The sequence below is a fragment of the Bombus terrestris genome, chromosome 6 (assembly GCF_910591885.1).
Source record: "Bombus terrestris chromosome 6, iyBomTerr1.2, whole genome shotgun sequence".
Taxonomy (NCBI): Eukaryota; Metazoa; Arthropoda; class Insecta; order Hymenoptera; family Apidae; genus Bombus; species Bombus terrestris.
In genome coordinates, this window is record NC_063274.1 from 22,290,016 (window position 1) to 22,302,851 (window position 12,836).

Sequence of the window (12,836 nt, forward strand, 5' to 3'; positions counted from 1 at the left end):
CGAATAATTATTAAATATCGTTTATTTTTATTATCTGTTCATCAATCTAATCTGTTTAAAGTTTAAGTGATAAACATATCCTCCTCTCCAGTCATATAATTCAAAGGACATATTAATTTAATTAAACATGAAAATCATGACAAATAAAAGCCAATTACAGATGTTAATTGCATTTTTTATCTAATTTTACCGTATTTTCCTTATAAAGATACTAGTCTTTAAACTTTATTAATTAAGCTATATAAATATATGTATATATATATGTATATATATATATGTGTGTGTGTGTAAAATAAAATTATAATTGTCATTGTAATAAAGAATATTATTATTGATAATTAGACTATTTTTCACATTAGAAAAATGTTTTATATATAAGCATATTTAGTATTTTCTCATCACTTAACACAATTAATAGTCAAATTAATTTAAAACACTTCAGCATTGCTTAAACTTTTACTATACTATACTATACTTTTACTATATTATTTTTAAAAACAATTTTTACCTCTATTTAATGCATCAAGTGCAGGAGTTAGAGTATATTATTCTGTATGTTACTTTTTCACATACTTCTTTAAATACAGAGTTAATGATTATCTTATGACCTACATCATATACTTTATAAAAATTTATTATGTTAATATCCTTTGTATGAAATCTTATATCATACAATAAAAATTTAATTTGCTTGAATTATCCTTAAAAATTATGATTCATGCAGCATTATTCTTACAATGCTGATGCGTTTCAAGAATAGAAAAAGTTGGAAATGAAGTGGAATTCAAATTATAGCAAATTTTTCTTATAATAACGTAAAAGTGGCGCAAGAGTGAAGAACTTATATGTTTAATGATATTGAAAATAGAAAGCATCTTCAGAACACAGAAATAAATATCGATGAAATCTTTGCGAATTACGAATATTTACAATATACAAATATATATACAAGATATATATATATTATATTAACCAACATATTACTTTATAAAAGAGAATAAAATAAGTCAGAATAAAATTCTGTATCGGTATAAAGTTTTGACATTTAATTATTCTATGTCAAGTGATTTTTATATCAATATTCTACGCCGGACAATGTATTTTTTTAATTATCTTACAATTATCTTTTCAGTAACACAATATTTTTTTGTAAATATTAATGTGGAATGGAAAGTTTAATATTGTTAAACAATTAATTCTGAAATAATGAAGATTCCTTATCAGAATATTTTATGTATCAATATCAGTATTTTATTTTATCTTTAATAGAAGAGTTTATTGTAATTAATAAATGAGCTTTATAGTACATATGATTCATAGCAACCCAATTCTAAATATTATTTTCAATTACGTTTTAAATTAAAAAGTACTAAAAAGGATACAAAGTTGAAATTTGCATTGTTACATAGTATTATATTATAAACTTATATAAACGTAACCATTTGACATAGAATAGAAATTTAATTTTTGCAAAAATTCAAAAACTTTTAAAATCAGTAATTAATAACTTTTGTAATTTATTAATCTTATCTTGTGACTACGCATAATGTTTTGTACCAAGTAAAATACAAACAATATAATATCAATTTAAAACGTTTTACTACGTTACTGATAATATCATATTATCCGAAATTATACTTGATAAAGTAATTTGATTGTTGTGGATTGAAATTCCAATAAAAACCAGATTTATATAATATATCAAATAATATTGCAAATACATTATACACATACATACATATTCAGTAAATGTAACATAAAATAATTTCATATAATATAATACTATATATATTAGAAGTTTAGTTCATTATTTCGTGAAAAGCAAATTAATAATTTACTCCAATGATATCTGTAATTTTGTTTGATTTTGTAATTTATATTATGGACTCTTTGCATAAAATTTTATTCTTTTAATCATATAAAATATACAGATATTGCCGAAAATCTCATAAATCTCCGCCTATGTGTGTTCTGAAGTGTTTTCCTATCTTCTAAAATTTAATCAGTGTTAATTCTTGAACGATGATTATATTCATCGTATTATATTATGCAGTCCTTTTCTTGTTAGAAAATAACACTACTAAAAAGGAAAATTATAATCTAGTTAAAGCCAAAAATTATATCCATGATAAATGTTAGTATATTCACCAGTACATCCGTTACTTAATGAAAGCAACATTCTTTTAGTAGATCTTTTTTCATTTTTAAATTGATTTGCAAAGATATTATACATTTTAGTTTAATATTAGTGAATATACTATAATACAAACTATTGTCAAAACTAAGAAATCACACATGGATGGAAATAAGTGAGAAAGAAACTGATTTATATTGATTACAAGTATTAATTAGTAATTGATAATTGATGTGCCATGCCTATATTGAATTGGCTAGTTTACTGTATATCACGTTTTAAATTCAAATTGCCAAGTTAATAGACATAGCTTTGGAGAATTCAGTAAATTCTATTACATTAAATCCTACTCTTCATAATCAAAATTCAATTTCAAAATCTTACACAGAGTGAATAGATATTTACAAAATGCTAATAACAACAAAAAGTAATATTTTAAATTAATATTTAGCATTTTTTTGTAATGATAATCACACAGTTGTGACTAAAGAATTACGTCTTTCCTCTTCTTTCTTTAATACATACATACAATTAGACTTATAGAGAATCCGTGCAACACTTAAGGGAAATAATTATAAAATAACGTTAACATTAATATAATTGATTTTAATAATAATTGAAGTATATGTATGTGATGATGCTATTTATATATTTGCTTACTTCACATGAAATTTCACATAAAATAGTATGACCTGTCCAAAACAAAATATTTTAATAACTCCTTATACTATATATATATATATTTAATTTAAATATTAACAAGTATATATATATATATATATATATATATATATATATATATATATATACATTTCCCAAAATTCCATAACATTAGTTCTAAATAAAATAAGAAAAAATTATTTATCTACAATTTTGTAATATTAAGTTTCATTTTAGTCTTCTTAGAATATATATTTAGAACATATATTAGTCCTCTTATGCAATCCATAATTTTTGAGGCAAATATGTTAATTTGCATTCATTACAAACTGAAAATATTAAGAAGTTTTATTGTGGATATATTAAATATTTTTCTTAGATTAAAAGTGAAATATTGTACATACACTTCCAATTTTTACAAATTATAGAATTTGGAACCATTAATGAATAAATCTTTATTTATACCTTAGTTTCTAATATATAACACAATTTTTAAATTGCTATTAGCTAAATGTAATTTTTGTTATAAAAGGTTTTGTTCTTTTATGTATATAATTACAAGTCATGGACAATCTATAATATATAAATTTCAATTTTAAGTTTAATGATGCGTGAAATCATTTTCTCTTGTCCACTTCTTTAGAGTTTGATACAATTATTATAAATCTATATCTAAATATAAAATATCCTGTAGTTTAAATTCTTTATACTTCTTATAAATTATTTTTTGTAAATTGTATTCCTATAAAGAATCAAATAACAGTACTTTACACATTGGAACAACTTTCTTATTAGTCACAATTATAATTTGATTTTTTTCTATATAAAATACAGAATAATTACTCTAAGAACAAATATACTAATTATCAAATTTATTAGCACGATATTAAAGTAATTTATCTTAAATAAAATGCATTTATATATACACAACAAATAATCTACAATGTCAAAATATTTCTTTATAAATAATAATTTTATGAAAAGATATATGGATTGCCTATGGACTAGGATTGAAATATTATGACTTATTTTAATTATTCATATCACAACATAAAATGTAGCACGAACATCTCTATTAGTCTCTACTGTTTATTATCAATTATAGAAGTTCATTAAAAGTCTGTATTGTATTCATGTATCCTCCTAAGAATAATTAAAGGAAGAATTTATACAAGATATATATTAATATGCAATGCTACAAAACAAATAATTCAGTTGATTGTGACCATTTTCATTTAAAGAGTTTTGAACACATAAATATGTATGTAAATGTCGCTATTTTTGCTTTACATTTTTATTATTGTAATTGAACACATTCTCAATTTTTATATCATGGAAGTTCTACTTTTTAATTAAGTCGTTATTAATAAGTAATATTAGTATACAAGAAAATTGGAATGTGCGCTACATTTTTAATGTAAACAGTGGTAAAACATAATAGATAAATATTGCTTGTCATTTTCATTAAATTATCAATTTTGTGATGCAATGTTAAAAAAACAAAATAATCTAAAATAATTTTACTACTTCAAAATTAAGGCCTTTTTACTGGTTTTACTATGAGTGCATGGAAGAAATATTTTATTATAAGAGATATGTAGCTTAATTTATGTAGTATACAAATTGATATATTTATGTAAGTTTCTATTGTGTTGTATTGAAATATATGGGTAGATAACTATATATTGTATGTTATATGACATAACATAAACATAATTATTAATGAAAAGATTTTGAATTTAATGGAAATAATTTTCCCAAAATAATATTATTTTTGTTAATCGTATTGTAGGGAAAATATCATTAATAGTATTATAATGATTTAAATATTAACAAGTAGAACAGTCACAATCACTGAATTTAGATGCAATACTTCGTAATAAAGATGAAGATATATATATATGTAACAGAAAAGATACATGGAAATGTTTTAAATGAAAAAAAGACAGAAATTAGATACTACAATATAAAAGTACAACATTGGGATGTGTACTGGATGGAAACTTTGGACAAATATAACAAAATATAATATAATACAACTGAAATGTCGATAATAAAAGCAACAATAATGCTATTCGAATCAACTGAAAGCTGAAAGAAGAAGTACTTTATATCTGGAAAATTAATATAAAAGATTTGTGATATACCAAAATCAATATATAGACTAGAATAATATTTGCAAATTCATTTCAGGAAGTAAAAGTATAAATAATTTAATAATTTTCTGATCAAGCAAAATCAAATGAGTCGTTAGGTGTAATAATAGAGTAGAATTTTTATATCAATCTTAATGTATTATTTATAATGATAATATATTAATAATAACGATATTTGCTTCATTGGTAAGTATCATCTTGAGGAAATGCATAAATTGAATTGAATTATATGCTAAAAATAATATTGTTTACATTACATTATATTTTATTTAATCTCGCATATATGTTTCCATTTTTGCCGAATAAAATAAGAGGAATTTGTTGCTAAAAACAATATTTAGTTTCAGCATATTATTTATATTAAATGCCAAAACTTCGAATATATAGCACTATATACATGGGTACTTAAAAAACACCACTTAAGTTATTTTCTACTTCTTTGGAAATAAAAACAATTGTTGAAAACAGGAATAATTGATATATTTAAACATACTAAATTACAATTAATTATTTTTAGGACTTTTTATAATTTGTTATTTCTTATAATAAAAAATTATAGATAAAATACTCTATTGTACATTTAAATTATTGAAGAAAAATTATAAAAATTTAGGAATTAATCTCAATACATTATAAGATACAACGCTACTTCCATGTTAATCATTAGAATTTTATAAGAAATTTGAAAATATAATACAAAATTATATAGTAATACAGTAGTATTATTATAATCTTAAAATATGCGATTAAGAATATTATAATTATAAAATATCTAAACATGACATCAAACATTTTTTATCTAAGACCTTGTCTTTTATTTTAAAAATGCTAACCTTATTACTTAAGTGAATTATTTAGGTATTTCCCACTGTATAAAGTTTCTTATTTTTTATGTCAAATATAGAATAATATGGTGTTTTAAAAAATATGTATCATGTATTCAATTACAAAAATCAACGTAATTATGTAAATAATTTACAGAAATTTGCATCAAGGCTGCATATGCAATAATATCAAATTAAAATCAAAAAAATATATTTTAATGTTGAAAGGAATTTGAAGTGGACACTGTCATATTTTGGTAATTCAACAATAATTTTATTATCAATTTAATTTTTGATATTGACATTCTTTCTTAGTAATGTAAAACAAATTGTATAAAATAGTAAAAAAATGTCTTTCAATTTTAGAAATTAATTTCTCATTGAAATAACAAATATTATCTATTATGAATGCATTATTATAACTACAACATAAGATACTGTAACTAAATTTTTTCATTAGTCTGTCACTTTGTAAATATCTTAATTACATTAAGAATGCAATTAAATAAATAAATCGACTCACTCAGTTTTTGTTAAATCAGACTAAGTGTCACTGAAAGTTTGAAATAAGGTTTTCGAAGATCAACACATGCAACTATCAGTAAGATTATTTAATACTAGCCCTTCGATAAGTTAAAATCTTACCGAAAATATTATTCCTGTGTTGTGCTTATTTCAAATCTTCAATTAGTCAAAATCAAATGTATAATAATTCGAGCATTATGATTATACTGTTTTTTTCTTTTTTTATTATAATTGCAAGATATTGATAAATAAATGTCTCTAAACATTTTCTGTAGTCGCATATAAAATTTTCTGTATGCTATAATAGCTGGCTTACTTCAAGCCCAAGAACATTAAGATTTACTTTTCAGTATAGTAGATGAGACTGATACTTAAAAGAGTTTTCCTTTTTAATCCTATTTAGTTCACAAGATATTTGGATATGGTTAATAAATATTACAACGTTGCAAAAAGCATCTAAGTTCTTCTTCAATATGAAGCTCTCTTTCCAGATAGATCACATTGACATATTTTGATAATTAAAAAATATGCTGTTACATTAATTTCAGTCCAATACACATTCCCAACCCTAACAAACCTTTTAGGTTTGGGTCAATGCATATAACGAGCCAACTTTTGCTATGTATGTAAATCATTGAATTAAACGTCGATAGACTCGTTATGCATTCACTACAGGCAAACGTACATACATACATATTCTATTAATTGATTATGATTAAAATTAAAGACTATTAGGGGGGAAGGATGTAGAACTATTACTGTGAGCCAGACTTAACATTGAGCCACTAAGGCTTTCATCGTCTGGGTAAGATTCTTTTGATGCCTCAGCTATCGCCAGAGCACTGCAATAATTTGAAAAAAAAATGTATATAGATACATCTACAATATTTCTTTCTAAAGTTCTTAAATTTATCTTTCTATTTTATGAAATGGTAATGAATGATTAGCTTAGCACAAATATAAATTAAAAATAGAAGTATAGAACTAGAGAACAGTTGAAACATTTTCTTCTCTCGTTAACATTTACGAAATTTGTTCGAACTAAAAACTATGAATCACAAATTACATACCTGAATCCTATTCTTGCACTTTCCTCATCAAATTGTTGTAATTCACGTTCTTGTCTTTCATGTAATAAACGTATCCGCTCACTACGTTCACGAAGGAATTCCTGAGTTTCAAGCTCCATTTTTTGTTCAAGCAAAGCTCGTCTAACTGATACTCGATCTTCTAATTCACGACGTTCTCTGTTTCTTTGAGCTTCAGCTTGCATTTTATTCTTAGATTGATATGCCATTAGAATTTCTAATTCATAATTTAATCTTTCCTATAAAACATAATAAGAAATAATTATTACATTTACATTGCTGTGGTTCTAATACTTGTAGGATGTTTGTTTCAAGCATCATCAAAACCAAGTTTTAAAATTATAATATGAATTTTTTTGTATATTTGAACAAAATCATATTTTTACAAACTCATTGAAGAATGTTAAGTTCGTGAAAGAACGATTTTAAAAATCTTGTAATTTTATCAGTTTTTAAATAAATGCAACATTTTACCTTGAGGTTATGGCATTCAACTTCTTGTGATTCATCTAAACGTATACTTTGTTTCTGGAGCATTTCAGCAATACTTTGTTCATATTGATCACCCAATAAAGCTAACTTCCTTCTTTGTTCTTCTTTTAATTTTTTGATAACAGCCTTTTGCTCTTCTTTAGCTGTTGTTTGTAATATTTGAGCTTTCAATGCCTTATATTGTCGCGTTTGTATTTTACATGTTTCTCTAAATTGTTTTCGAATTTGCATTTCTTTTTGCTAAAATGATAATAAAGTATAAATACTTTGATTTATCTATATAAGATCTAAACTTTTATTATCTTTTCCGATATCGGATTTTATTGTTTAAATAAAGTGTTATATGTTATGATGTTGAAATATATCTTTAATTTGTAGTATTAAATATATGAGATGATATATGTGTTTGGAATCAAAGAGTAGATGAGTGTAGGTCTTTGGATGCTGTATGGGAATAAATGGGAGATAAGTATATGTAAGCCAAGTCCTTTTTCTGAGCTGTAAAGTCGTTAAATAAATAAATAATAATACTATCGTTTTGAAAAATTAAAACATATTACTTACTTTGAGACTCTTAGGTTGCTGTTTGAGCTCCAATGCATGCTTTTTACGTAAATCACGTTCTGCTCTTTGCATGTAATCTTGTTGATTAGAAAGTTCTGTAGCATGTTGTCGATGAACTTGGTCTTCTCTAAGAGTATGAACTGCCCTTTGTTGCCTATATTCAAGTTCTTGTGTTTTTTCATGATGTCGTAATAACATATTATGTGCTTGTTCTAATTGTTGTTGTCTCTTATTTAATTCCTGCATAATACAAATATATTTATAACATATATTTTAAAAAATGTATTCAAATATAACAAAATGTCGATAACAAAGTAAAAAGAAAGAATTATCTATCTAAAATAAAATACTGTACTAACTTCTCGAAGTAGCTCTTGTTCCAAACTATGAAAAACAAGTAGCTTTTTTCTACGAAATTTACGAATTTCGAGGTCAAGGTATTCTCTTTGCCCTCTTGCAAGGCGTTGCTCTTCTTGCGCTTCCATTTGTCGTAAATTATCTTTGTGGCTCTGAAGTGTAGCATCTCGTTGTCGCTTCGGTGTAACTTCATCCTGAGATAATTCTTTTTTCCATCTTTCTTTGTAAACCTTAAAAAAACGAAATATCGTTAATCATAAAATATTATCGAAAAATATAAAGCTTTTTTGAATTACCTTATAGTCTTTCTTTTGCTGTGCTTCTAATGCTTTCCGATCTGCTTCCTGTCTACTTGTAATCTCTTTGTGTAGTTTTTTTTCAGCATTTTGGTTTTGTTTAAGCTTACGTTCTAATTCTTGCAAATGCCTTAATTGGAGTTTTTCCAATTCTTTACTAAACTGTTGTAAAAGAGTTTCATATTCTTTATCTAATAATTGTTTATGGGATTCCATTTCCATTTTACAACGTTCTTCTAATTTTACCTTTTTAAATAATTATAAATGAGATATATTATTCAATAAAAATTACATAATGTGTAGGTATTAAATTAAGCACTTACCAAAGCACCTTGATGTTCCCGCCTCATTCGTTTGTATCCACTCATTTGTTCATGCATTTCCTCTTGCATATGCTCTTTTTGTTGTTTAGTTACAATCGATGTCGTCCTAATTGTTGCAAAATTATTGGCACCATGTTCAAGAAGATTGGCAGTGACACCACCTGCTGATATTTTATGTCTATTTCGTACAGATCCTGTGGAATAATCGTTTGCATCAGCATTTGGCAGTGGCAAGCTATTGGTGGAGGAACTTTGAGAACTTGCAGAAACACCCATTGAATGAATTGAATGCTCTGAGGTAATTGAATTGCTCTTGCTACTATCACCACCTGTTTGTTCGTCTGGAGTATCTATAAGATACAAGTGAAAATATAAATATAAAAGTCTAAAAAAGGATATAAACAAATACTATGATCTCAAATCAAATTTCAACAGAAAACTTAACATACCATCAGCATCACCAACTGTACTTTCAGTTTCACAAGCATCGATCATTAAGATCTTCTTCATTTTCCGATAATTCAAATTATCCAATTCTCTAACAGCAGCTTTCGTTCTCTGAATTAAGTCTATTAGAACTTGTGGAGAACGCGTTCTGGTGACAAATTGATGCTGTAAAATTGAAAGCCTATAAGAAAACAACTAACTAAACTATAGTATATTTGTTTATACGAAACTTGAACAGTAAAGCAGTAAAAAATCTATATACTGCAGATAAAATAAAGATTTCTGTAGAAGACTCACTGATAACAGTTTACCAGAGGCTGGCCTTTCAGTTGGACTTTTAGTTAGACACACTTCGACGAAGTGACGAAAAACATCTGACCAGTCTGGAGAATTTAAAGTTGGTGTGTCATTCTGAGCAATGTGATACAGAGCACTCATAGCATTCATATTAAAATAAGGTGGTTTTCGCTCCGCTGAAATTATAATAAATATTCACATAATCCAATAAATTTTGGTCTAATTTTAAATAATTTGTTTTTTTATATGTTTTTAAAGTAATTTATTTTTTAACAGAGTAAAAATATATAACTAAATACACATTTTGATACCTAATTCAATACATGTTATCCCCAAAGACCATACATCCACTTTTCCATCATATTGTCCTTCATCCATAGCTAATATCACTTCTGGTGCCATCCAATAAGGAGTTCCTACAAAGCTATTTGCTGGACACTTTATGCTTGCCGATCCAAAATCTGCCAATTTTACTGTACCATTCTCGGTAAGTAAAATATTTCCAGCTTTGACATCTCGATGTATTCTTCCAAGAGAATGAAGATAATGCAAACCACGTAGCACACCTTCACAAATTGCAGCTATTTCATCTTCTTTTAATGGTCTCTTATGAACTTCAATAATGTCTGATGCAGAACCAAGGCAATATTCCATTACCAACTATAATTAATTTATAAAATTCATCACTGACAATTAAAAGAATGCTTATAACACAATATTATTTAAGATATGACTTATTAAAATAATTCTGAAAATATATACCCAGGCAGTGTGGTCCCTGAGATAACAGCCCTTATACTCTATTGTATTAGGATGGTTAAGTTGCCTAAGAAATCGAATTTCTTTCAAGATATCCTGCCACTTCTCAACAGTTTGTTTTCCCACATATGACATTTTCTTGATGGCAACAATTTCTTTGGTAAGCAAACATCGTGCATAATAAACAGCCCCAAAACTGCCATGCCCGATTTCACGTAAGTCTTCAAATATTTTCTCCGGATCATTTTTTTCAAATAATTCAGCAATCTCTGGGTCCTTAAGGCTACCAGGCCTTGGAACAGCTGGCATAGTAAAATGTTAATAATTAAATAACCAAGGCCTATTTCAGACACCTTTAGACGTCTTCTTGTCTTTCAATCTTCTATGCTAAATTTTATAATATTACTTAATCCTCTGTCAGTCCATTCCAAAATTTAACATTCTATCTGTGAAAAACAAGCAAATTATATTATTTTTAACTTTGATAATTAATAACTAAACACTAAATATTATACTACTTCTAATTTGAATATACTACTTGAATTTACTTCGATGATTTTTCATTTTATTTAATATTAAAATGTGATTCACATACAAAGTATAAGGAATAAAGTAAACAAAGTACAATTAATATGTTTTTCATTAAAAATAGACATAATTTTTAGTTAATTCTTGATATTTCTACAAACTTTATATCATATAAATTAAGTTATTTTTAATTAAACAAATATGTGTATAAAACAACTTTGTATATTATAATGCTCTGTGATTTGCATACCTTCATTTCATATTTCTCCTAATTTAATTTTTTATAATACATTAATAGCAGCAAGTCTCTCAATAAGTTTAATGACAAACAATATTCAACAAACACAAATACACAAGTTTGTAGGATATACAAGGAGTACAATTAAAAATCTTTCCTCGCTATAAAACGTATTTATAATTAAGATGAGCTTGACACTTATCACGAGGTCCTCAATACGAAACACACTATTCTATACGTGGAAACTCATTTGACTTGAATAAATATCATATGTTTTTAAACGGAAAATCTGCAGAGAAGATCAAATCGAATGTTATCAATAGTACATGAAACTCTTAAGGAGCAAGTATTTTGACGGTGAGAATAAAAATAATAGTAAAATTGGGGTTGGTAAGCAAAGAAGGCGGTCGAGTGAAATTTGCAGGAGGTAGAAATGCGGGCGTAAGGAGGGTTGGGTCTCTGACTCGAAGCAATCGCGTCAGATTGGTCCCGCAAATACAGTACAGGGATATCGTCGGTATAGCCAAAAAGGCTTGCCGTGTTTGGATCGGGTGTACAACATCGTGGTCAGATCCCGGTGTATCAACTGTAATTTCTCAAAAACTCCGGCAACAAGGAAAAAAGTGATATTCACCTCCAAAATGGCGAAGGAGCAGGCACAGAAGCATGCGCGCAGCTCCGAGCACTCTCTTCAGGCGGAGCACCTCTTTTTCCTGAACTTGGCCGATCCTTCGAGCATATTAAGATCTGAGGATCACGATTTTTTGTTGTGCAAACGCACCGCACCCCGGAAAAGTACACGCCTCGTACGTGTCACGCACGTACGCACACACGCGCGAGACGCGACAATCCGCGGCAACGCAACAATACGGCACCCACTATCGGCCGGACACACGAGAATTCGCTAACTTTTTGACGCCTTTTCGGCTAGCCTGGGTGTACTCTACACAGCAGGCGAATTCTCCGACGATGATCAGTGGCGCCTCTACGTCGATCAAGTACTAAACTAAAAAACATTACCGATAACTAATAGCTACTACTTTACCAATTTTACGCTTTTAACTTACTAACATAAAACAATGTTAATAAATAGAAAACGATCAAAATATACGATAATACTTGATATGTCATTTAAATTTTAGAAATTT

General features: G+C 26.7%; 1 protein-coding gene across 2 annotated transcripts; it reads right to left on the reverse strand.

Moving 5' to 3' along the window:
• Positions 1–4: 4 nt before the first annotated feature.
• LOC100647280 (serine/threonine-protein kinase Tao) lies at positions 5–12,666 on the reverse strand. Of its 2 annotated transcripts, XM_048406792.1 has the most exons (13): positions 12,323–12,666; positions 11,701–11,977; positions 10,926–11,368; positions 10,475–10,823; positions 10,164–10,339; positions 9,869–10,031; positions 9,420–9,769; positions 9,097–9,342; positions 8,803–9,030; positions 8,444–8,683; positions 7,862–8,119; positions 7,370–7,626; positions 5–7,141 (listed from the first exon to the last, which is right to left on the reverse strand). In XM_048406792.1, the coding sequence occupies exons 3-13, from the start codon at positions 11,229–11,231 to the stop codon at positions 7,021–7,023; spliced, it is 2,694 nt and encodes an 897-aa protein (XP_048262749.1). In that variant the 5' UTR covers positions 11,232–11,368; positions 11,701–11,977; positions 12,323–12,666; the 3' UTR covers positions 5–7,020. The 2 variants fall into 2 exon arrangements, with proteins under 2 accessions (XP_048262749.1, XP_012173881.1); XM_012318491.3 differs by lacking the exon at positions 11,701–11,977.
• Between the last annotated feature and the right edge of the window lie 170 nt (positions 12,667–12,836).

Excerpts from the sequence above, each read along its gene's own strand:
- LOC100647280 (XM_012318491.3), bottom strand. The coding sequence starts at position 11,231 with ATGCCAGCTGTTCCAAGGCCTGGTAGCCTTAAGGACCCAGAGATTGCT. Across the intron at positions 10,032-10,163 it reads CCTCTGGTAAACTGTTATCA|CATCAATTTGTCACCAGAAC; the intron begins GTGAGTCTTCTA and ends TCAATTTTACAG. Across the intron at positions 8,684-8,802 it reads AACAAGAGCTACTTCGAGAA|GAATTAAATAAGAGACAACA; the intron begins GTTAGTACAGTA and ends TGTATTATGCAG.